We start from the raw sequence: 25,076 nt of genomic DNA on the forward strand, positions 1-25,076 counted from the left end.
TATTAACTGTAGGCCTGTTAACACCTTTTAGACTGTAAACTGTGATAAAGGGCTCTGAATAAGTGTGAACTTGAACTTCATGAATATTAGTTTTGAGAGTGAGAGTTGCACAAACTGAAATACCAGAGCAGTCCACTCTGCCCTCCCTATAGAGCCTTTGTGTTATCAGCCCAGTGTTTTGTAGATATGCACCTCCACATAAAGTAAATTAAGGTAAGTTAGGTAAGCTTGGTATGTTAGGTAAAAAGGTGGACTGGAAATGTGTGTGAGTCTTGGAATATTAATTTGGGTTTGAATGACAGCAGAGAAGGATTCAAAGGAGAGATCTGAGTCTCTGATGACTACCACAAGAGGGACCTGTGGTCTGCCTGCTACAGCTTTCACCACTCATCACTTTGCTCCCCTTACCACACGATGGTGATGTTAACACATCCGATTAACCAGAGACAATAGATTATTCAAGTATTCAGGGAGTTACTGGCTGAGAGGTGTAGTATAGCCTACTGTCAATTCTATGTTTATAATAAGCAGACAACCTCTTATATTTGCACAGAATTTAAATTATTCTGCAAGATTCGTGCCCCACCTGTCTTGATATTGCCAGTCAAAGCCCTTAAAACATTCATAAGGTGACACACAATCTTATCCAATGTTTTCTGAATCCATGGTGGTGTGAAGACTCAGAGGCAAGTCATTTAGGTGCCTGTGGTGATCAGCCATGCCTGTAATTTCTTTCAGCATGGATCACATCTAAAAAATCATATCTCAAACAAGACTAGTGATACCTTGGTGTGCAACTTGGGCCATCTGCAGCTGTCTCACCTGTCAACCTGAGCACCAGTGGGTGTGCTTTTATCTGTGTCAGATAACTGGTAATGCTGATTTGAATTTGTAAAACAAAACTTCAATGGCAGGTTTTGAGTGAGTTAGTCACCCATGTTGAGGACTGAGGATATTTTATATTTTGTAATTTTGTAACATTATCAAGCTGCCCTGCTCGTCATATTTCGAGGGATTATTCCCCCACCCATCGAGGCACACGAGGCGCGGGGCAGTGTTGCCTTGGGGCCTCTGAGCCCCAAATCACGGGGTAATCCGTCCCATGCTGCATCCGGACTAGAGGGCGCCCTGACGGCTGGAGGGAGGTCCACCCCGCGGATTGCCACAACTCTCCCAATACACAAGAGTGCAATCGCGGCTAGTCAGATGTAAACTGGGAATATCCTTTCACCACACCGATGCTCCTCCTCTGCCCTCAATGACAACTCCCTCCGATAGTGCCTCTCTCCCAACAACAAACTGTCGCACTTTGCAGCCTTTGCATCGCAGGAAACCAACATGGCAGACGGCGCCGTCCAATCTGAAGGAAGAAGAGGCGGAATTGTGGTAATTAAATCAGAAAACGAGGCAGGCAATGGACGAGTGCTAGTGTCCAACATGCAGGGTTACTCACTCACGGACGCACATGCTCCGCAGATCGCAAAAAGTTTGCCCAAAGCCTAGATCATGATTTTTTCTTTTATTTTATTCAGTGCAACAATCAGTCTCAGTGGCTGGCTTGACGTGGCTGGTGAGCAGCGTGCAACTCTGTAACAACAGTGTTTGCTCGGTTCCCTGTGGTTTATCAAGTTTGCAACATCGTGTCTTTTCCCTCCCAGATCAAAGATGATTGGCCAGGCTACAGTTTAGACCTCTTCAGCTACCCAGCTCACTACTCTGGCGATTTAGACTGTGTCTACATTCCACATGGCGTGATAATGGACAGGTACAACACTGCACAAGTTTCTATTTTATTAAGAGTCACTCAAACTTGGGGGTTTCTTTGAAATTTGAGAGATTTGCCAGTGATTTCATACAGATGCAAGTGGCTTTTAAAAGAATGAATGGGTTCTGTATTTACATGAGAAGATAAAATTTCTATAAGTGGGCGCTCATTATTCTTGATTGTATGTGCCTGTTTTGTTCATGTTATCTTTTACCCAACAAAACCAAGCAAAAAACACAAGAACACTCTCCTGTCATATTGTGGCCCAAGTATTGTGTGATAATGACTCATTTTGAGCTCACTGATGATTCTCACCCATATTGTATTTGAAATATACGCAATATAACTTTGTCAGTTTACACTGAAATTCATTTTGCAGCCTTAGGCGGTTTCATTGAAGAGATTTACACACAGATTTAATGTAGAGTTGCATATGTGACAGTACAAAGCACATCAAACAGTCATGACAGTAATGCATACTGGATCACATTATATCCTGGTCTAACTGAGATCTGGATGCAGATTTAACAGGATAGCCTGATGTATAAAAGAGTTCTTTGGCCTCTTGTGTTTAAATGGAGCGACTCTAAATCACCTATTAGAGTGCAGATGTTGGTATTCTCTCTTTAAAACATGTGCAGAGTCAGAAGAGATACTGTAAGCAAGTCTGAGCATGGCACAGGTGTGCCACTAATCTAAAACCGGATCGACAACAACTTGTGAATCAAAGACTTGCTATGCTTTATGGCTTTAAGAATGAGGGACATGGATTACATTGCCATTAGTTCCAGCAGGATCATGCCCTCAGTGAAGCAGATATATTAAGCTACGAAAGGGAGAAATCAAGTTACTGTTTGATGTTGTTTACAGGACAGAACGTCTCGCTCGAAATATCATGGATGACCTGGGAGACCATGACATAGTGGTTCTGTGTGTGCTGAAAGGAGGCTACCAGTTCTGTGCAGACCTGGTGGATAGGATCAAAGCTCTCAGTCGCAACTCCAACCACACCATCCCCATGAGGGTTCACTTCATCCGACTCAAGAGCTACGTGGTGAGCTTCTGGCCAGAGAGGGGTGTAAAAACAGACAGGCTTCCCCCATGCCTTAGGTCACAAGCCATAATGGTTGAATCCCATGACTGAAAAGATGTATAAATTAGATAATGTTATGACAGCAATATCTATGCGTGATTTGGCCACGGCTGAGCCATTTTATATGATCATAACCCATGCAAAGGAGAAAAACACTGCAGAAATTGAGGTTGTATGCAGATGATATTACATGGTTATTTTGTAAAATAAGCTTTTAAACCTGATTAACCTGAATCTCATCCAGCGTTTCAAATATAGAGATGATTTCCCTCCATAAAATGCAGCTATTTCATAGGCAAAATGAAATTACAAGGTGAACAAAAAAAGCGTGTCAAATGTGCCTTACCTTCAGGCTAAAAATTATTTTATTTGCTTAGGAATCACTTAAAAACGATTGTGTTCATATTTGTTTAGTATAGCTATTTCCCACCAATATTACTAGAATAATTTCTAACACATGTAAACAACAAAAGAACAAGCTTTATTTCTCTTGGTTTTGGTTGTTGTAGAATGACCAGTCGACTGAGGATCTCCACATTCTTGGAGCCGAGGATCTGTCTTCTTTAAATGGCAAGGTAAATATCACCAGCATCATACAAAAATGTTTTACAAGAAGAGACTGTCTGACTCCAATGAAATACTGGTGCTGTCATGAGCCCCGTTACAGTAAAATTACCAGTCAGCTGGAGTTGAGATAGCAGGTTATTCTTGTTGGCAGCCTCAAGAGGGCAGCCTTCCCTATAACCAGCTCCAGTGTCTCTCTCATTGCTCCTGTGCAAATGGTTCAGTGCTTCCGCAAAGGAGACCAAAGATGGCAGTTTCTGATACACCACCAATGACCACAAGGCAGCTGTTTCCTCCGGGAATCACACATGATTCTTTGAAGCATCCAGTTGTTTAATCTTATCAGAAAGAAAATATAACATATTTAGTTATCCTATCCTATAATCTCCTGTGGCCTGCTCTATAATTTAAAGGAGATCATGTCGAGTGGGTATCATATCAGATTAAGGGAACAGTAGCCGATCAGTGGTCTGTTAGTTGTTACTCATCATCATCATTATTCACAATCAACATCATTATGCAATAGCAATTTCAAAACCTGTAGTGTTTTCCTACAGTGAGTCTTGAATAGAGCCACCATTCTTTATATAGAAATTTTCAGCTGCATTCCTAACATCGCAGTAAATGATAATTAAAAAGTTAATTAAAAAGGCCAGCAGACCTAATTGTATCTTACTTTACTTTATCATTTGAGTTCTAATAAGTAATATCAAACAACTGTTGCATGGTGACTTGCCAGCTTCTTCGCCCTCCTTAAAAACTATATTAGTATTTACTAAAGGGTCTTGATGAACTAATGACATTTTGCATGCTGCTACATTGTGTGTGTCACCTATAGCAATTCATAATGAAGTGGGACTCCTTGAAGATTTAAAAAAAAAAACTTCAGTCTGAAAGCTGGAATCTGTAAAGCTGATTCAGCTGTGTAGAAGCACACCTAACTGGTGTCTAGTCAAATTCTTATATTAAATATTATGTGGCGTTTCAGGGCTAAATCTGCAGAGCACAGGGACAAAGTGGTTGGCAAGGTATTGTTCAGTGTTGGCTTGTTCTTTAAAAAAAAAAAAAAGTGGGAAAGACATTGCTTTTGTATCCTTTGTGTCCTCCATTTGAACTGTTTCACATGAGCACATGGTGCTACAAAGTGAACACACATGACACTGCCAGGGCTCGCCCAGTTTTTTATTGGATCTTTATGGTTTCTGTCGATGTATTCTTGAAATCACATAGACATGAAAACATGAAGAAATTTGGCGTAAGTGTGTGTCTGCGTGCGTGTGTGTGTTTGAGCGCACACACCTGTTGGGCATGTTTGTTTATTTGCGTCTGCTTAACCACTGCTAATGTACTCATGTGTCAACAAGAGTGTAGTTAAGTAATATAAATCAGCTGATCTGATCAGTCACAGTCTCACACACTCTCACACACATACACTGTGGCAAGGTGTGGCCGAAATGCCTGAAACATGAATGAGATATGAGGTGGTGAGTTTGACTCATGGCTTGTTGCTTTGCTCACACAGTATTTTAAGTCTGCTCGTGAAATCCCTGAGCTCTCCGTGATGTCCAACTCAATTTAGTCAGCCTGTTGGTAAATGAATGCCGCTGTGTTTTGCTGGAAGAAGTGAGCTAATTGTTGTTTGACATGGAGCACATTACACAGTTTATACTAGGCCTACACCCATGCCACTATTCACATACTGTAGTTTTGCCCTTCCTGTGGGGAGTTTGATATATTACTTATTCTTTTATAGCCTATTTCTGCATGGCTACTGTACTCTAATTAGATCTCTGTGTGGATAATGAGGCCGGGACAAAGCATGATTACATGCTTGGATGCATCCTTTGTTTGAAAAGAAGTGGCAGCATACAGTTACATTTATTGGGTAGTTTAGCAGTGTATACTTTTTTTTTCTTGACCAAGATAAGTTTGTGCAACTAAGATTGTGACTCCAATCTAAATACTACCTCAGTGTCTCCAATTGATTGGGCAAAAATTTGCAGAATTTCAGCTATTTGACTGTGACACGACACAAGGGATGACCATAGATCTGGGTGATGCTGCCATTTTATTAGGTGCTCTCCGTTCCCTAAGTGATTTCTGCTATCACTATCATATAATAAAAGTTATGACACAACTGATATCCCCTGATTTCACTTCACTCTTCCCATTTGTATAATACGATGCTGAGAAATTATAGCATTTATTGTTTTCTAACATGTGATTTTTGTTCAAGGGGCTTTTCTACTGCTGTGTGAAACAAAAACTGATTTACTAGTATTGTTTTCAAAAGTCATTTGTTCCATAGTTTGGCCCTCCTGTTTAATTGTTTAAACTGTTTTGGTATATGCTGTATTTTAGATCGCACAGTTATTTTGTGACGTTTTGAAATCACAGTAGTACCTAGCTTTTGAACATTAGGCTTTCTGAGTGTTATCTTGGACTGTGTGTGTTGTTGATCAGAGATAGCTTCTTAGCCATTCCTAAGTATATGTAATTGTTTTCTTTCCTCCCTCTCTTCCCTCTTCAACATGCTCACATAAGAACGTACTGATTGTGGAGGTGAGTCAGCCATTCTAATACTTCTCTATTTTTCCTCTAACCTCGCCAAATGGACCCATTGTATCCCTCGCCCCAGATGTTTATCCAGGTCAAGAGAAGACATCTTAAGTTTTCTCTTGTACGAGCCTGAGTTCAGCGGGAGAAAACTTTTTTAATTGGCTGCCCTAGATCCAGGCAATTTGAGTTTTTCCAAGATTGCTCAAGAATCAGGCTTGTTAGCACAACTTTTGTGTTCTGCAAGGGGAATTTGTGCACTGAAGAGGAACATGATTTACAAGAAAGAGATCAGTTCTGTCATATAGCGGGGGATTACGTCAGTGGGTATCACATGAAAGGGCATATTGATACAGCAATCATTAGTCAGTGCTCAGACTTCAGTGAATAAGTCTTTTCCTATACTGCTCTCAGTGAGGAATTTTATTGCAAAGTAACTAGAGGGTCTTTAACAGTGTTTTGAACTGAAATCTCTGAGTACACTTTTATTTTATATGATTCTGTGCATGTGTTTTTTATATTTAGCCTCTTAAAGTATGCCTATATCCATTTGCTAGGTAAAAAATTATATTAATGTAATAATCTTCCATATCCAAAGTTGTTGGCATATTTATACATTCATGAATACCGTAGTTCTTCACTTTAAGAAAGAACATTGATGTTGGATAGCTCTGTGTTATCTGTGGTATAGAAGTAGTGAGGGCTGACAAACACCCATAGAAACACAACAACAGACCCATAACAGGTCAGCAGAAAAACTTAGAAACCTACTATTGTGGCTTAGTTACACTTTTACTTCCTCCTGTTCTTGAGGCTGGCACCACTTCTGAACTCCGTGGAAGTTAGGTCATTTTAGAGAACACACACATGAGCACTTGCAAAAAAAGGAGACTAGAAGGGAGTACAGTGTGACCAGCTTCTCTTTTTCACTTTCAGTCCTATGGGAGAAAGCTCAGGCACTCTTTCTTTCTTTCTTTTTTTTTTTTTTTTTTTTAGCTTGTTCTGCATTTTATTGCTGGCAACCTACTCCTCTCTCAACTTATTTTCCTGCCTCCTAGGCCATTGTAGACACAGGGAAGACAATGAAGACTCTCCTGAAGCACGTGGAAGCTGCTGGGCCCAAAATGATCAAAGTAGCAGGGTAGGTCTCGGCTGAAAAGATAGCAAAACAAAAACCAGCCTGGGTTGACCTGCTTTCTGAGTCACTCAATTTCCTCTTTCCAGTCTAGACGGAGAAGGAGAGAGTGAGGGACACCGATTCCACATGCTATTATTAAAATGAATATTGTTTTCATGAAGGCCGACACGACAGGTGTGGATTTCATATTATAACCTCTGCTTTAATCTGTCTTTATCAGATTGCTGGTGAAGAGAGTGCCACATAATGCAGCATGTCTTCCTGACTGTATGTACCTGACCAAGCCTCTTTTATGTTTTTGTGACTCACTTTCTCATTGCCATTAAAATGATTGTTGCAGCTCGTTTGGCCATGAGTCAACAGACTATGGACCTGCTTTCAAATCACCTTCCTCTTGTCTGTAATTTCAGATGTAGGCTTTGAGATACCCAATCGTTTTGTGGTCGGATATGCCTTAGACTACAATGAGTACTTTAGAGACCTCAATGTAAGTCACTTTATTTTTTTATTTTTTATTTTATTTGAGTGATTGTATTAGAGAGGAATTGCCTCCTGATATGTGTCCAATAACTATGACTGTCACAGCAGACATCCTATCACAAAGGAACTGATGTAATGTTTTTGTTTAAGTCACTTTTCTTTCTCCCTTTCTCCCCCTTTTTAGCATATCTGTGTGATCAGTGAAAACGGGAAGATGAAATATAAGATCTAAATGGAGGACTGCAGAAGAGGCTACTGTCACATGGTGTGTTTCAGCAGCAAACCTGAACATTTCCCATGGCGACACAGTCACTTAAAACTGCTGTCATGACGTTTAATCTCAAACATCCCTGTTCCTTTATGGCATTCGCTTGCATACCTTCTATCAAACATGTATCTCCTTTAGGAATAAACACGTTTAACATATGGATCTAGCAAAACATTTAATATTTAACAGTGTTTGAATGTTACAGCTGAGTTGAATTAGCTGAATTAGAGTTTGGGTAGTTCTGTTTTGATTCAGTTTTATTGAAAAGTAACAGTCATCTCAATTTTAATGCTTTTCTATGCAAAGTAAAGGACTCGATAATCACCACATGAATTTGATGTATTTTGTCATAAGGTAGTGACACTAAACTCGATGTCAGCTGTATTTAAGATGAAAGGGAGTTACACTGTTGTATTTGGAAATTTCTGTGCCTTTTGGTAATAGAATGATAGACCATCTTCATCTCCACTTGTCTTTTTAATGTTCCATATAGATATTTGTCTTGCTGTCGCCTTTGTTGCTCAGGGGCAAACAAAAAGATTTGTGAACACTAAGTGTACTAACTACCTCTTGTCAATGTAGTGGGGTTCTTGTATCATTCCTGTATTTTCTTTTATATTATTTAACACACAGTAAAGTATGTGATTCTGAGCATTTCAGCTATATTATGTGCCACTTGTCTACACTATTCATGTTATCCAGTTACATTAGTTGTACATTTTCCAGTTTTGATATTTTGTTGCCACTCACATAAACTTTTTTTTAATGGTGGAGCTTACAAGACAGAGAAACCCAGTCTGCCTCATTTTTTCTCTCATTTTTTCTTAGTTATTCACATATAGCGGAGGACTCTGGGTCATACAAACCATTGTATTACCCTGTAACAACTGTAACTCATTACACTGCAACTTCATTAATTTCCCTCAAAACACCTGATCTGTCCTTTTAAAACTGGTACACACTTGCCTGCATCTCCTCAATACTGAGGTAGGGCAAAGTGTTGTACGGTTGGAAACCTGAAACACTTTAACCTAGTAAAAGTTTTTAGATGGAAGAAGTAGGTTAGCTGCATATGAACTACAGATAGTAAATGGAACAAAAGAGAGTCCGTTGTGCAAGCTCCTGGGCTCTTTGTACGCACCTGACATATGACTCCTAGCGTTTGAGCTGGGGACAAAAAGTGCTATAAAAACAAAACCGTTATTCACTTGGTAGTGAGGTCTGCTGGGGATTACAGTGAATTGACATTGTGACCTCTCAATGGAAAATGGCACTGTGGATAAATATCCTCTGGCTAAGCCATGCAAGAGTGGGCCTATAACAGTAACTTTCTTATTCTAATTGCCATCTGTACTTTGTGGTGGGTAGCTCACCAAGATGTGAGGTACCACTGAAATTGACTTAATAATAATAATAAAAAAGCTTACTACTGCTTTTACCCATAGTGGAGGCAGTGGAAGTATAACTGACTGGACAGGAGAGCTTTGTCAAAGTCTCCATCCTATACTGACCCCTGCAACAGAAGCTGCTAATCCCAAGAACAGGTGGCCCCTTCTGTTGCAAAGGAATAAAGGGGACATTTGTCAGGGCCCTGGGAATCTGATCACTTCTAGTCTCCTATCCCAATACATGCGGATTGTGTGAGCGTGTGTGGGGGGCGTGTCAATGAGCTATATTTAAATGTTTTATCTTAATTCCTAGAGAATAGGCTATAGGCTATATATCAATACGATGAGCCTGATAGAGAAAGCTGGTGTGTTCAGTGAGATACCCAATGTGAAAACATCCACATGCCAGCCCTCCTCGACCCCACTTTGAACCAGGACATGTGACTCTTGTAATTCATCCTAGTTGCGTGTGGGGGACTGAACATTGGTCCGACGGCACATCATTCCGAAACCCCAAGTAATCCATGAAATTCCCCATTGCAGCGAGGGCCCGTTATCCCGAACACAAATGCCCATCATTCCGAAACTTTTTCTCCGTGCGTTTGGTTAAGTTTAGGCGGTAGTTTCCTCCGTAAGCTTATGAATAAACAACAGGGGTGGATGCATTTCTCGGCATGGATGCAACACTGAAGCCACTGAACCCCCACAACTCCACAGTGTGTATTTTCAAAGTGGTGGGTCTTTGGGGCAATGGGCGTTTGTTTTCGGCATGACCGGCCGTCGGACTAATGGGCTTTCGGGTTTCGAATAATGGGCCGTCGGACCAATGGCATAGCAACATTGTGTGTAGTAAAATAAAATCGGACAGTACTATTGAAAACTTTAACTGGAAAGGTAAACTTGTGGCAATGTACAATGTCTCTAGGTCCATTGTTGTATTTTTCACCGGAGTTGGCTCTCGATCGATTCAGCTTAGTTTGGAATAGTAAAAAACACCACCTTTGAGCTGGGCAGCGGCACGATTTTGTAAAATCGCACCGGATTGGTCGAGTCAAATACAAGGCGTGCTCTGATTGGTTGGGAGTGTTCTGTGGACAGAAGGTGGGCTCCCAGAGAGACGAGTCGGGAACGCTGGAAGCAAATTCCAGCTACAAACTGCACCATGCGCCTCCCCGGAGTGGGTTTGGATAGTCATTGAGAAACCGTTTGTACTCAGAAGATATGAAATTATGAAAACGTCTGACCACTGCGGAACTTTTACTCCGGGATTTTACATTACCGACCTGTTTTTATGGACAATTATTCCCGCTGCAGTCCGTCTGTAACGACACTTCTGAACTACACAGGTAACTAACTTTGTTTTAAACTCCAGTCGTTAGCCTGTATGCTAACACCAGTGTTAGCGGCAGCCTGTTGCTGCCACAGTTGACTTGGTTGTTGCTCTTTCTGCTTTAACAATAGCGTCCACAGAGTAACTAACCCTGGTAACAGTTTGTTGCTGGACCTGACTTTGTTTACTTTGTTGTGTTTTTTCACATTTCGACGAAACGAACAAAGGAAAAGGTGTAAACTGCTGCCATACTACTTTGACCATTGTCGGTCGCCAGAGAACAACAGCTCGACACGCTCTGTTCGTGCCTCATTTGACCATCGATCTCTCCTCCTAATATGAAAACATCGTGTCATGGTTTCACTCCCTTTCGGTATTAATCACAGAATTCATGTTTTTATCACTCAGGTATTAATTCGATGACACGTTCATCCGACTAGCAACTCACAATATCAATCTTTTACAGCTAGATTTGATGATAGTTTATTTCCCATCCTGACGGACATTTATATTGCCCTCCCTCCCCATGTTGTCCACTTGTTGCAGGCCATTTATCACATCTGTTGAGCGTTCATGTTGTTGTGGCTTAAAATAATGGCATTCAATCCATGTTTGAAGTTGCTTGAGTAATGTGGTGATGCAGAGGGTCACATCACTGCCTTCACCTTCTTTAAACAGCTTTAGGACGCATTGAAATAGGTAGACAATAGTCAGCAAGTCCAGTAAACTGAATTGTGCCACATTTATGGACACACTTTTCCCTATTACCTCAGGCGACTGTTTCTCAACATTTACCGGAATTTAAAGGTTTCTAAAGTTGATGCACTAAAGGATCAAATGATCACGTAAAGTTTGAAATGTGACTAAATTTGGACTGCTCAAAATGTTAAAGCATGGTCTGCCATCGTGAATTAAATTGAATTGTGATGTTAGGTTCATGTGAGAGCCTTGACATGTGAGAGATACTACTTCAGAGCACTTTACTTAAAAGGCTGTCATCATTTCAGTAACATATGAAGAGAAGCTTTAACATTTTCTCCTGTTTGTGAAACAGCTGGACTAACAACACAAGCAAGAATGGAGTTGTGAAGTGGACAGAGCTGAACTCATGAAGTGTTTTCTTGCCTCCTGCTGGAGCTAACTTTTCGATGTGGGCGTTCACGGATAACAGCATTTTAAGTGAAGTTGAATGATGGCATCACGTTGGTCTCATTCTTGTGGTGAAGAGGAGGAGAGACAACCAACAAGACCGTCTTTCTGTGAGGTAAACACCACTCAAACCTCAGACTCTGTATCCCAGCCTGTGCTATATATGAAGCAGTGATCATCCTTAAGTTGTGATTTTAGGGCAGCTAGTGTCCTGGTTTCAGTGTCTTAGGTCTTTTAATTTGGTGGTAGTGGGGGGTAAGTAATGGGTTTGACACTTGGGCCCCAGCTGTTTGTGTTTGTAACTCTCCATGCTTTGTTTCTCCCACCAGTACTTCACTATTGTTCTTTTATTTTTGCTTGTTTATTGTTTTGTTTTGTTACAGCCAGCGAGTGGGTGTCAAAAGTTTTATTTTTCCTTTTTTAAGGTAATTGATCATTGTAGATGAAAAGATCCAAAGACAGGTCTGAGTTACTCAGCAGTGTTTTTAAAAACATTTTAATCCAAACTTATCAGTGATGGTAGATGTGGCAGGAGACAAGAGAGTGGAGGCTGTTTATTCAATCCCCCTCTTAAAGATTTTTAAGCTGTAACCCCTGTAATACCAGACAGGACACCATCTGCTCTTCTGGGGGCTTGTCCTCTGAATGAGGACCTTCATGGTGAACTAGGTAGCTCATGCTCCTTTTAAGTATAAGGTCACCTATTTATAGAATGTGTGGTTTTCTTTTATTTCCTCCGCCCCTTTAATCTAATATTCTGCCTTTCACTTCAGCTTTTCTGCCTCCGTGTAAATAGAGTGAGGGATGTAAAGCTCATTGTGCTATCACTGTACTGAATATGATTTTATAATTACTGGGCAGAACACAGAGAAAAGGAGGATCACTGGACATAAAACAGAATATTAGATAAATCGGCCAGTGATAGGGTCATTTTTTTTATAATTTTGCCGGTGAATTTTTTTTTTTAATGCATGGATTGGTGGCCATGAGCAGTCTCTAGGGCCTTGGGAGTCATAGAGAAAACAATCTAAGCGCATAAATCACCTTTGTAATAAAAACACGTACAGTGATATGTGAACACAGCAGTTAATCCTGTGTAAATCAACACACTCTGATAGAGGTCATTTAAAAGACATGTACAAGGAAAGTTTATATTGTACTCCAGTTATCTTCACTGCCACTGCAAAAAATAAACTTCACAGGAAACGCATATCAATGATTTTTATCAAGCAAGACTTTCTGGGAATGCCCACTTGACAATATTTGCTCAGGCACTTTATACAGTCATGTAATGTATATTTTCACTTTGAAATGAGGTTAATGGAGCACTAACACAAACAGCTCTGAAGCTTAAAATGTAACCACATCTTTGCCAAATAACCACCAGCAGCGGTGGTTATTTGGCGAAGCACTGTCACTCATTTCCAAGATGTTGCGTGATGACTTGACGTGTCTCTACATGACATGACATTAGTCTCGGTTCTCTTGCTCTGTTGTCCAGAATTCTTGGAATAAACATGGGAAATCTATTTCATGGTGGATTTGTGCTTCTAGCTTTGGTACAGTGAAAGGCACGGTGCACTCAATGGGAATCCTTCCTTTAGCAGTTTTGCATCCTTCTAATCAGGCTACCACACACACTAATTCATGTGCTAATTTTGAGCTGGAAACCCCCAGGAGTCTCTGGCCCTGGGATTTTCTGGAAATGATGACACTGAGGATTTGATGACTTAAGAGGTTTTCTAAGAGGATGTTTTTTTCTTTTTCATTCTTTTTTAATCACTCTTTAAATCTGTCAAGACACAACACTTTCCCCTGAAGCCAGGCACACACTTCACTCTGAAGATTTCTTCATGTATTTAGAATGTATCACTGAGTCCTCTTTGAAGAAGTCAGGTCACTGAAAGATTTTACATGACAATAGGTATGTGTCTTTGTTTTTATTCAGATAACATGACCACAGTTCTGTTGTAAGCATGCCACCTTTTACCTTCTTCTCACTGCTTAACATTCATCATGAACTAAAACCAGTTATATATACAGTTGATAACTGAAACAATCCACATCAGTCCACATCAATATGGCAATTTGAGTGAGAAAATATTTGATCCATTATACTGTTTTTGCTTCCCTTTAACACTAGAGTAGTTGTCTACAAGCATTAGCTGAATATTACTTTTTCACTGGATTGTTTGTGTATCAGTATCAGCTTAATATTGCATGCAATCAGAGCAATAAAACTGAACCCTGAATCCCAGTGGCAGACAGTGAAACAGTGTTGGCTTCATGTCTGCTCCCTCTGGCCGGATTCCTCTGTTAGGATTTGGAGTTTGCAACACTCATTTTTTATTATGCTGCTCAGTCTGTTCTTGTCTGCAATATTTGGAGTCTGACTTTTTTATATTTATATTGGCCTAGTGTCTTTTTATCTTGAGAATATCAATGTTTCCTCTATTATTGCCTTGGGAAGGGGGGTGGGGCAAAAGAAAGAAAACATTTTATTTATGTTCTTTATGTAATTTATGTGTACTTAATTCATTTTATCTCAGTGTGAGAGTCTCTACAATGTTTTGCTGTCATTTTCAGTCGTGCTAGTTTCTCTTCTCCGCTCACTTAGGGCGGGGCTTAGCCCCTCCAGACACACACACACACACACACACACACACACACACACACACACACACACACACACACACACACACACACAGACACAGAGCAGAGGAGAAACAGGTGAAGTGAAGATAACTTTATTCGAGTTGACGACAACTCGTTACATTACTGTAAGTGCAATAATAGCTTCCCATCAAGGCTAATTTATTAATGTAATCTGTGTGCAACCAAAGATGACCAGTTATCAACCCCAAACGTCTGAAAGTGTTTTTTAAAGGCACCCAACTTGTAAAATGACCTCTTTAACTGTTTGTTTAGGTCCACATGTTCTGTAATATTGTAATTAATCCCCCCAGCAGCCCATCCTCTTCCCCAAAGCAGTCAACCTCGGGAAAACACTGGATATCACGATTTATTTGGAATTTGTTTGTGATACAGTCGCTTGGGCCTTTTTGTTCTTAATATTTTCTGCCTTTCGACTTGTCTTCCCTTCTGTAACACAATAGACATGAGACTGCGGTGAACAGATTATTGTTTCGGATGATGAAGCGTGATCCATATTTAGCACTATCAGGAGCCATAGACAACAGACCAGCCTTTAACCACAGTCTTGCTCTCATTAAAGCTTGTGTTTAACTCACTTAGGCAGGCTGCCATTTACAGAACCCTCTGCACATGCATCGTATGGCTAACTGATGGCAGTCGGAAGGGAAAATTGATCTTCAATTCGATAGAAGATGGCTCTTACTTCCTGCTGCCATATGGTTGTGTCTGATGTCATGGGGAAAATATAGAGGTGGGCTACGTGATTCAGTTCTTCCTCTTTGCATAGTTTCTGTGCAGCACTTGCTGATTGAGATCCATGCCAACTTACCACAGAAAAGTCTTGACATGTTTTCAGTTTAAAAGGTTCTCACTGCTCTCTCATATTTTAGCTCCGAATCACTGGAGCTGCAACAAACAGAAGGCACTGTTCTAGAGTGCTACAGCTGTTTTCACTTGTTGCGCTTTTTTTTTTCTGAACAAGTGCTCACTAAACATATTTCTTACAAGTAAGACAACAGGTTAAAGGTGGGTGTTATGGGTAAAAAGAAACATTCCAATGTTTTTGGTCAAATATCTGTCAGTATTAAAAATATAAATATAAAAAATATTTAAAAAAATATTTAAAAAAAATTATATAGTAAGATCCTGATAGGATTCAGATTGAGAATTATAGTCGCTAAAACATGCTGGTGCCTTAGCTGGTGTGCTCATTCTGTCCTGGGGCAGAGAGCAGGACGTGATGGGAAAACCCACAGCTGTTGCCCAGAGAAAAGCACTTTTCACCAGTAGGAGAAACCGGCCCCCGCTCTGTAGTTTGTCAGCAAGGTTTTTTTTTTTTTTACCAGCCTGACTGTGCATTTCTTAAAAAAACAAACAAACAAACAAAAAAACTGGTTTTCCTTTGGTTTTAATAAATGAGAAGACCCAAAATGAAAACTGTAAGTGCTCCACTTGATATCATTTAAACAGCATTTGCATAGGAACGATTCTGTGCCAAGCTTTTTGATCCATATAAGCGGTTAATCACTGTAACTGTGAACACTATCAGTGGTTTCCACTGTGTTCAAACAGTCTAGATATTTTATAATATGTATTTAGAAAAACAGAATTTACTCTATAATCATAATATTCTATATGTTAGAGCTTTATGAGCAAAATATTTTAAGTTTTATTTTCATAACAGATTGAGGCTCAACATCCATATCAAGACTGATATGGATAAACACAGTGAATGCCATTGTGTTTTTGAAATTATTCTGTACAGATATGCAAAGGCATCAGTGATTTCAACCCAAAGGTGAGCATTGGGTACCCCTGCTTTGTCATCACATTACTGATGCTTTTTGAGAGGCCTCTACCTCTTTTAGGCAGATCATATTCTCTATAGTGTTGGTGCATCAGATGGTGAGACAATTCACTAGAGGTCACCTTCCAAGTAGGTACAACTTTGTCATAATGCTCACTGATAGTGTGTTATAACTTGCTAGTCATCTTTTTCAAAAACGTGATGATATTAGGTGTGGCTAGACACAGCACCTGTTTTGGACACTAAATCACCTCCAGTGACCTCTCACAGAATACTTTCAAAATTTTCAAACCATGCCATAAAAGCAAATAATTGTTTTGCCATTTAGAGTAGGATTAACAGCTTATTCTTGCAAGTTGGAAAAAGGCAGAATGAAACACACATGCCCTGATTTTACTCACTGTTCACTGGAATCTCATTTTGAGTTGTGGGGTGTGAATTTGAAGGATAATTACGTGAACGCTTTTTTGAAATCTACAACTCACCCAGTCCCACAGTCATTAACATTTGACTCTAAAGAAAATACCAACCTGCTAAATGATTAAACTTCATATTTTGAAATTGACTTCACAGGAGCTTTTATATTTGATGGAAATATCGCTCCTGGAGAGCATTTATAGTATATACACGTCATTGCTCATTTTCATTTCTGAAAGCCTAATATCTGTTCAAAGTAAAGAGGCATTCTCTGAGTGGGTAGTCTTGGCCGTTAATGGGACAAGATGAATAATCATTATTGTGTCGGTTTACCGAAATAACCAGGGTTTATGAAACACATGATGAATGGAGTGTCAGTATTGGCATGGAATTTGGTTATAACCCAGGCTTTCAGTAGTTAGATGCCATGTCAGGTTCTTTTGAAATGTTCTCTGCACGTGATGATTGCCAGCATTTTTGAATGATATCCTGCATTCAGAAATAGCCCACAGGACTATTGTGTGTTGTAACGTGTGAGTTACATGTAGATGTGTAGCGTGCACAAAATGGACCACAAGTCTACGTAGTTTGACTAATGATACTCTTGCCTTCTACCGCACTACAAGACTGAAACGCCCAAGGCCTACCAGAAGACCACTGTATCATTATCTTAGGCTTTTCACAGTTAAGTGCTTGGTTTGGACTGGATGTGGTGTAGAATTTAGCAGCCCACAGAGAAGCAGGTTTTATCACAGTTTTAAAAAGGCTGTGTACATGTCTGATGCTTTTAGGGATGATGTCATGTGGTACATGTAATGCTAAGTCATTTGATGATGTCATTTGGTGATGGAAAGTTTTTTTAACATACAAGCTTTGGTACTATGGTACATTATGGATATTTCTTTAGTCTCTTATGCAGTTTGTTTATCAACCTTGTGTGGTATGTGCTTGTGTGAGAAGTTGTGTATGTAGTCATGTTAAAACCTCTCTGAAAATGACCACGTGTACCCTGTCTTTAGTATGTTACCTAATACACTGGCACAAATAATACAGTGTTTGTTAAGCCAGAATATGTTTCGCATTCCACAGTTTCCTTATGTTGACAGTCATAACATGTTTACTTGCGTAACTCCAAGAGTCCAATTTTGAGACCAAATACAACATGCTGACTGAAATTCCGTGGGGGGCTCTAGTCTGAGGCTTACAATGCTGAGAATAGGTTGGGTAGCCTGATAGCCATGGCTCAGTGAATGCTGCTGTCCTGTGAAACAACTGGAAGGAAATGTGCCAAAGTTTTGAGAGGTGTGTCCCACCAGGGAAGTCACAAGAATTCACATTCAGGCACCAAGTCAATACCAAAATTTTGTAAAATGATACCAACTCCAGTGATTTTAGTATCAGTACTATCAATACAACTTTGTACTTTGCTCCATGACTTGGTACTTGGTAATTCAGTGATCGTACCTTACAATAGCCTTTATGTTTAAATACATGAAACACTTAAACTTACACTCATGCTTACAGAACTATAAATTAAAATGAGAGCATATAATCATACCATTTTATTTACGCTATTGTTACAGCATGACCTCTCATTGAGTTCCTCTAATTTGAAATAAGTCTTTTGTTGGGCTGTTTTTTTTTTCTTGCCAAAGGCTATGGGCTAATGTTGAACTTGTAACTCAGTGTTCTTATTCAAATGTAGCTAATATGTTTAAATACTTAATGCTCATAACATTTCTGTTTACTTGTTAATGTTTATACTAGATTTTCAAATAAAAGGAGTGTGTACTGATCAGTTTTTCTTTTTTTTCCCTTGAATTGTAGCATCCCTAAATAGCACCCTTAGAAAGAGTATAAATACTGCAGGTACTCCTTTTTACAATATTTGTGGATGTGTTGAGATCTTGTCATTGAGATCAGTGTTCCTGCTGTGAGAGGCTTGGTAAGTAAGGGCTGGCCACTATTTGATTCCCAGTGATATCCATTAGAACAAATTCTTATTGAAAACACACTCCTAGCTGCCTCACCCAGTGCAAATATCAGACTAGCATTCTGGTGATTCATGAATGGCTGAGAGGCATTCATTTGTAAGCCGGGGGAGGATTGCTGTGTATTTTGGTGTGGGTGTTTCTTATAGGCTTTTCCTTGTAATTTTTTTTTAGAAGGGACTGATGTTTGTGTAGATGGATAATGGTATCATTTTTTACTTTTTCAGGATTACCCCTCTCACTATCAGGTTTTGCACTAGACTTTGACCCCCCCTCTCCAGCAGTGTTTTTTTCAACAGACAGTCTCTGTTGTCGATGGTCTGGTCATGCTGTTTTTGACATGCATTCGACTGGCACATTGGCTCAGCAACGTCTGGGTTTTATAAATGAAGGGGAAAGGGAGGGCCATCACGGGAATGTGGGAGTGGAATTTGGCCCGGTATGTCACCACAGTATGAATTATGCAAGTGGCAATGATAACCCTGCTCGGCATGTGTCTGCCAGGAGTGGCCCACACCCCCTTTGTCGACCATATCCAAGGATCAGAGGGTTGCCTATAGCCATGTGGACTGGCTGCTAAATCAAATCCAGTTGACTGGGATTGGCTTGCCCTGGAGACCTTAGGGAAGTCAGTCAGACATTTGAAACATTCACTTGATCTATTGTCATTTCGCCACAAGTGTGTCTCCACTTATGGATTTGCATGTTTTCGAATGGAGCAAGGACATTTTAGGGCCTATGCTCAGACGGCAACATGGAAGCGCTGGTGCCGTGAGACAGCCAAAGCTTGGTTAGACCAAGAGAAACCTGTTTTACTAGTTCCATCAAAATACATTGGTGTCAGCTGCACCTGCAGTTCTTTTTTTCCCAGCAAGCTACACTAATGCTGTTGTTTCTCACTGTCTATGCAAGGTTGAGCTCCTTATATCCCTCCAGCGACTCTGGTTACCACGTTAAAATCTTTCAGATACTGGTGGTTTATGTTGTTGACAGTCTAGGAGAGACATGGTTGTTTAGTAGCAGTAACACATCTTTCAGAAGCAACAGTAAAACATGCATTAACTTGGCATACACCTCTACTTAAACAGCATGTTTATAATGAGCCTTGGAAGGTGAGACCAACATGTATAGCAAATATTCTTCCTGTGAGAGACTAAGAGCAATTTAAGGGGCTGCTGTTGGTTGCTAGTGTGAACAAAATGTTGGTCTTGTTTGTTTTTTTAAATGTGGTTTGGCTTTTGCGGTTCTACCTCCAAAAACTGTATTAAGTGAGGGATCGACCTGGTATTATTACTTTTTTGTCTTTTGATCACAACAGTTATTGGTCTTAAGTTCACATTTTTGCTTTTATTTTGAAATGGCTTCAGTCATATATTGACAAAACTACTTTGATAGTCTGTGATGATGTTCCTGTATTTGTTTTGAAGTTGCACCACAAAATCTGCTTGTTTAGCTCACTGGTTGTGTTAGCTTGCAGGTAACTCATCCTGATTTTACTCTACACATCTCCACAGGCAGGGATAGCGTGAATGCAAGCTCATCAAATTCCTCACATTGTGGGTGAAACTCTGGGCTGGGGGAGTTGGGGTGGGGGTTGAGAAGGGGTGAGGAAAATACTTTTTTCACTTGTGTGTAAGTACAAGACTATTTTGAACAGAGACTTTGCTGAAAGTGGTGCTGGAACAGGGAATAGGAGATGGGAAGGAAGAGTAATAGGGGGCCATTGCTGTACACACGATACCACAAAGGTGTGAGGCTATAAATAGCCAGTAAACAGAGGGGTGGGTGTCAAAAGCCCCGAGGCCTGCCGGGCTCTACACTCACAACTGTGGAAATGGGACACTGTTAACACTGGAGCCACTAATGTTTTTTTAAGATCTCATTCTCTTCTTGAGTAGTTATGAATGACTCAGTTGGTGTTGCCGTAACTCCTGTCAAATGACATTTTGAAGAAGCATGCAAACTGGCATTTACATCTGGGGATTTTTTTGGCACATTGTTTATTGGCCTATATTCTTCACTTCACTAACTCTTCCTCCTTCTGCAGAATGACTCTCCAGAGTGGGGTGACATGGCTGACTCTACCGCAGCGCTGTATTCGGCAGAGGAGGAGCCCTTCTCATGGCCGGGGCCTAAAACAGTGTGTTTGCGCCGTACCTCCCAAGGGTTTGGCTTCACCCTCCGCCATTTCATCGTCTATCCACCAGAGTCGGCTGTGCACTGTGACTTCCCGGTAAATTCCATGACCATACTTGTCTCACATAGCCTAAGTAAACTTTTCAGAAATAGATATGCTCTGTTTTGTCCCCAAGAAGTTTCATTCACCCGAGTGTTGTTTGTTTAACGCTTAAGATTATAGCACTGAGTCAACAAAAGTATGATACCAAAGTGCTAAATTCCTTGATCCTCTGGGCAACAAAGTCACTTGAGCATCTCTGTGTTTTTACAGGAGGAAGAACATGGCCGCAGAGGTAAGCAGAGTATTTCAGCTGTAGCTCTTCATGCCTGCCCTCTAGCACTGCTGAGTCAGTGCAGTGCCTCTGACTTATAATGACTCTTAATCCATCTGCTCTTTAGTTCGTTTTACTTCCTTATGTAGTGGGAACAATGTGCCTCCTGTGTGTCGCTGACCTTTGTGGAGGCATGAAAGGTTTGGTCAGCACCACCTGTTTCTGTCCTGCACTGGCCTACCTCTTCATATTGTTTTTCTTTGTTTTGTTGCTGTTTTTCTCCCTGAGGTTGTGAGAAAGACAGTTTTCAGTTTTAACTGGGTTTGTTTTTGAGCCCCTCTTTCCACATTAGTCAATACATATGCTGTTTTTTTCCCTTTTTGTAAAACGCAGAACCTCACGTAAAACTCATGCCATAAATTTGCCATTTAATTATGCTGTGTTTATCTAAAAACATGAAAACCTTGTAAAGCATGACTTAGTTTTTTCCCAAATCATAGGAGTGCATAAGACAATTTGGCAGACACACCATCCACGAAACTTTTGATTTCAATAACGGCTTAACAGTTATTTTCCCTGTTAATTCCTTGGGTTTTGTCCATAAGTGAGGGCAGTAATAAGAAGTGCCTGTTAATGTTTTTGAAGTTGACGTTTAATTGAAGTGTGCGCTGTTTGCCATAGCAGAGGTATGCTGAACTGAAGACCAAAAAAGTCATGTCCCACAAGATATGAATGTTTGTCATTATGTAAACATTAAACTGTCAAATTGTGATATGAAGTTTGACATAAAATTCTTTCCCATGCAAAAAAGGGAATAGGCACATCTCAGGGCTTTTGCTGACAGATGCTTTATTTAGATTTCTCAGATAGGAATGCTCTTTGATTGGGTTAGCTCTGCTTCAGCCTGCTCCATCCTAATGCGATCGCAGTGAGGTGATCTCCCTGTGGCTTGTTTGTGGGCTTAACTCTTTGTTTAGTCTGAGCTGCCTTTTGTTGGCCGTAGGGGGGGACGCTGTCACTGGAACTCATCCAGCTGGATGTAAGTAATTCTCCCAGACATTTATTTTCCTGTGAGAGGAAAAATAATGTGCAGGAAAGAGGCACTGTTACTGAACTCACCCTGTACATGTTGGGGAAGTAAATAATTCGTCTGGACAAATAATCTTTTTGTTTTTACTACACTAGGGGAAACCCTATAAGTCACTGATCTTGGAAGACGTTGAGGCACACGTGGTAGATAATTGACTCTTTCAGTGCATGCGAGTGTATCTGTACAATCTACTGGTACATTGTTTCGGCCAAATAGGATAAATAAGGCAGAGCAAAACAGATCTTAACTTTCCCAAATTCCGTTTGTTTTGTGTATTAATCCCTGATCCTGGATTTGACGTGAAATGTTTTAACTCAGTGATGTCTGCAATCCAGATTATTATTGACCCATACCTGTGCTTACAGTAACATGATATGGCATAATCTTTCAGAGTTTTAAAAAGGATCATTGCTAAATGTGCACACAGACTTTGTGTGGCGTTTAATGCTTTAAACTGTGTCAAATATGTTTTGGTAAATCTAAGCCAAAACATTGATTTACATAATTATGATTTGATGTATCATTTGTTTTTACCCAGTAAGAAGTCTAACTGTTGTTGAAGATGCACACAAACAATATGCAGAAAGCTTTCAGCACCCAATAATGCTGTAATGTTGTTATTGAAGTCAAGTGGATGGCGAACAGATTATGTGGGCTGTTACGGAGGGTGGAGTGGAGACACCACCCCTCCATGTGAAAGCAGAATGTACGCAGTCACATGCTTATCTGCACATACTAACTGACACGTGCTCAAATTCACTTGCAGGCCTATACTAATGTTGCCCTCACTCTATTACAAAACCCTGTTAATTTTATTTTACAGATACACAGAGGTGCATAGATATACACACACATACAAACGAAAGCATCTCTACCATATCTTGAGAGACTAAAACATAGTCCTGTTATAAGTACAGAATGATCTCACCCAAAACCATATGATGCGGTGGTGCTGTTATGTCTTAAGTCTGTTTTTAAACTCTTGGTTCTGCCTTTAATTTCGGCAGTAAAAAAGAAATGGTGGGCATCAAGCACGCAGCTTGCAGTTGGCTTGTGCCCAAATGTAAACTTCATGTAATGGTACAGAAGAGTATGTTCCCATTATAGCAATAGTGATTTATGACCCAGAAACTTTAGCGCTGCAGAAGACAGGGGCTGTTTGGCCTGAAGCTTCGCTGCTTGGGTCTGAGTAAGCTAGGGAATATTAAAGAATCCTGATGGTTGCATAATACAGGACAGAGGGCCTTGCTGGCAGCAGGCCAGAGTTGAGAAAAAAACAACCTGAGATGATCCCAGTCCAAACTGTTCTGGCCTGGTCACAGCGCAGCACTGCCATAAATAATCTTATTGCATTAGAGTCTGCAGCCTCCTAAGACAAAGCTCTTTTTTTCATTGCTCTCAGGTGAGGTGTGGGTGCGCTTGTGATTTAGTGTACTGTTGTCATCTATTCGGGTTTTCCCTTTGGATCCATAAAGGCTCAAACTACTAGTACCTGAATCACAGCTGTTATGCAGAGTATGTCTCCTTTGGTGTCGAGTTCAGTGTGTACATGCGCTGTTGTTAGAATCCATTTTGAGTCAGCAGGCCTATAGGTATTATGGTGAGTTTGCTGACATAAGAGAACTCCCTCAACAACATGGATGGAAGGGAATCCTTTTGTTTATCATGGAGTGGTGGGGTTGTGGTGGTCACACACCTAGCCAATATTTTATGAAGGGTTTATTAGGTTTTGGCTGATGCAACTTGAAGATTAGATTTTAGTTTTCATTCAGAAATCATTCAGTGATGATAGGATAGTGTTCAGGGTCTCATTGTTCAGAAATGTACTTTTGTTATTTTTGACAGGACCTCCGTCTTTAAGTGACAAGAACAGCCCTTTTAAACAAAGCTGAATTTATTGGGATTGATAAAAGGACTGTGTCTTTATATCTATATATGTTTTGCATTTAGGTCTCAATCCTCACATGTTTTCCTCATGTATACAACAGCAGTGTTAAATGCTTCACAATTAAATAGGCCAGGGAGCAGCTAAAAGTTCACAGTACATTTAAATGTTGGTGGTGCCTTATGCACTATCAATTCATGAAACAACAGCTGCATTGTGGTGATGGTAGTGCAATTCTACAAGCTGCCACCAGATGGAGCACGGCACAATGCTGTGGTTGTATGAGAATCCTGTTGCAGTATTACATAATATCAATCCCCAGGATGTGATTGTGCATGTGTAATGCCATGTGTGTGAGAGAGAAAGAATAAATGAAGGCGCATGTGCAGGTACAGGTGTGTGTGTGCAGGAGTGATACTTATGCATATAGCGATATTGAGGATTGTTGCCAGCATAATGGCCACCAGAGATGAATTGACCAGTGAATAATATTCGGCCACCTGTTTCCTGTTTGCATTTTCCAATCCTTCAAACACAATATGCACACAAATAGCTGAGAGCTCAGAATCTGTCACAGATACACATCACGTTTTCTCATTTATTCACTCTTTTCTGCTCATTTGCCTGTTTCCTCTTTCTTTCTATTTATGCCAGCTGACGGTCTATTAGCTTTTTTGTCTATGTCTTTCTTCATTTATTGGTTTCTAATCTAATGTTTGCCAAACCATACACTAACCTACAGGTATGAATTGCTGGAAGAGCATTTTACCTTTACTCTTGCATTCTGCCCAAAGCTATTTTTCAGTTTATAAGGAAAGAGTGGGAGTTGTGCAGCTGAACACACTGGCAGTCTACCTTCTCTTCGTTTCTCTCTCTCTCTCTCTCTCTCTCTCTCTCTCTCTCTCTCTCTCTCTCTCTCTCTCTCTCTCTCTCTCTCTCTCTCTCTCTCTCTCTCGCACTCTCTCTCTCACCCCCCACACTCTTTCTTTATTTTCTTCCTTTTTCTGCAGCCATGCAGCTGCTAGGAGACAGGCGCAGCATGAGCAAACA

General features: G+C 40.3%; 2 protein-coding genes across 4 annotated transcripts in view; both read left to right on the forward strand.

Moving 5' to 3' along the window:
• Positions 1-1,059: 1,059 nt before the first annotated feature.
• Positions 1,060-8,527, forward strand: prtfdc1b (phosphoribosyl transferase domain containing 1b). 2 transcript variants are annotated; one of them, XR_003929747.1, is made up of 9 exons: positions 1,060-1,386; positions 1,659-1,765; positions 2,636-2,819; positions 3,368-3,433; positions 5,967-5,984; positions 7,037-7,119; positions 7,203-7,290; positions 7,527-7,603; positions 7,781-8,527. XR_003929747.1 is itself a non-coding variant. In XM_030075306.1 (9 exons), exons 1-9 carry the CDS (start codon positions 1,339-1,341, stop codon positions 7,826-7,828), a joined length of 678 nt encoding a protein of 225 aa, XP_029931166.1. In that variant the 5' UTR covers positions 1,076-1,338; the 3' UTR covers positions 7,829-8,527. The 2 variants fall into 2 exon arrangements, 1 of the variants encoding a protein (XP_029931166.1); XM_030075306.1 differs by lacking the exon at positions 7,203-7,290 and adding an exon at positions 7,337-7,383 and having other exon boundaries at positions 1,076-1,386.
• A 1,878-nt stretch (positions 8,528-10,405) lies between these two features.
• Positions 10,406-25,076, forward strand: part of arhgap21b (Rho GTPase activating protein 21b) — a 43,148-nt gene continuing 28,477 nt past the window's right edge. For both annotated transcript variants that reach the window (XM_030074460.1, XM_030074461.1), the window contains exons 1-4: positions 10,406-10,598; positions 11,637-11,846; positions 20,649-20,834; positions 21,051-21,072. In XM_030074460.1, the coding sequence (XP_029930320.1) occupies positions 11,772-11,846; positions 20,649-20,834; positions 21,051-21,072 (283 nt within the window). In that variant the 5' untranslated portion in view covers positions 10,406-10,598; positions 11,637-11,771. The remainder of the gene's footprint in view (positions 10,599-11,636; positions 11,847-20,648; positions 20,835-21,050; positions 21,073-25,076) is intronic.

Source organism: Myripristis murdjan, chromosome 17 (assembly GCF_902150065.1).
Source record: "Myripristis murdjan chromosome 17, fMyrMur1.1, whole genome shotgun sequence".
In the NCBI taxonomy this organism is placed as follows: Eukaryota; Metazoa; Chordata; class Actinopteri; order Holocentriformes; family Holocentridae; genus Myripristis; species Myripristis murdjan.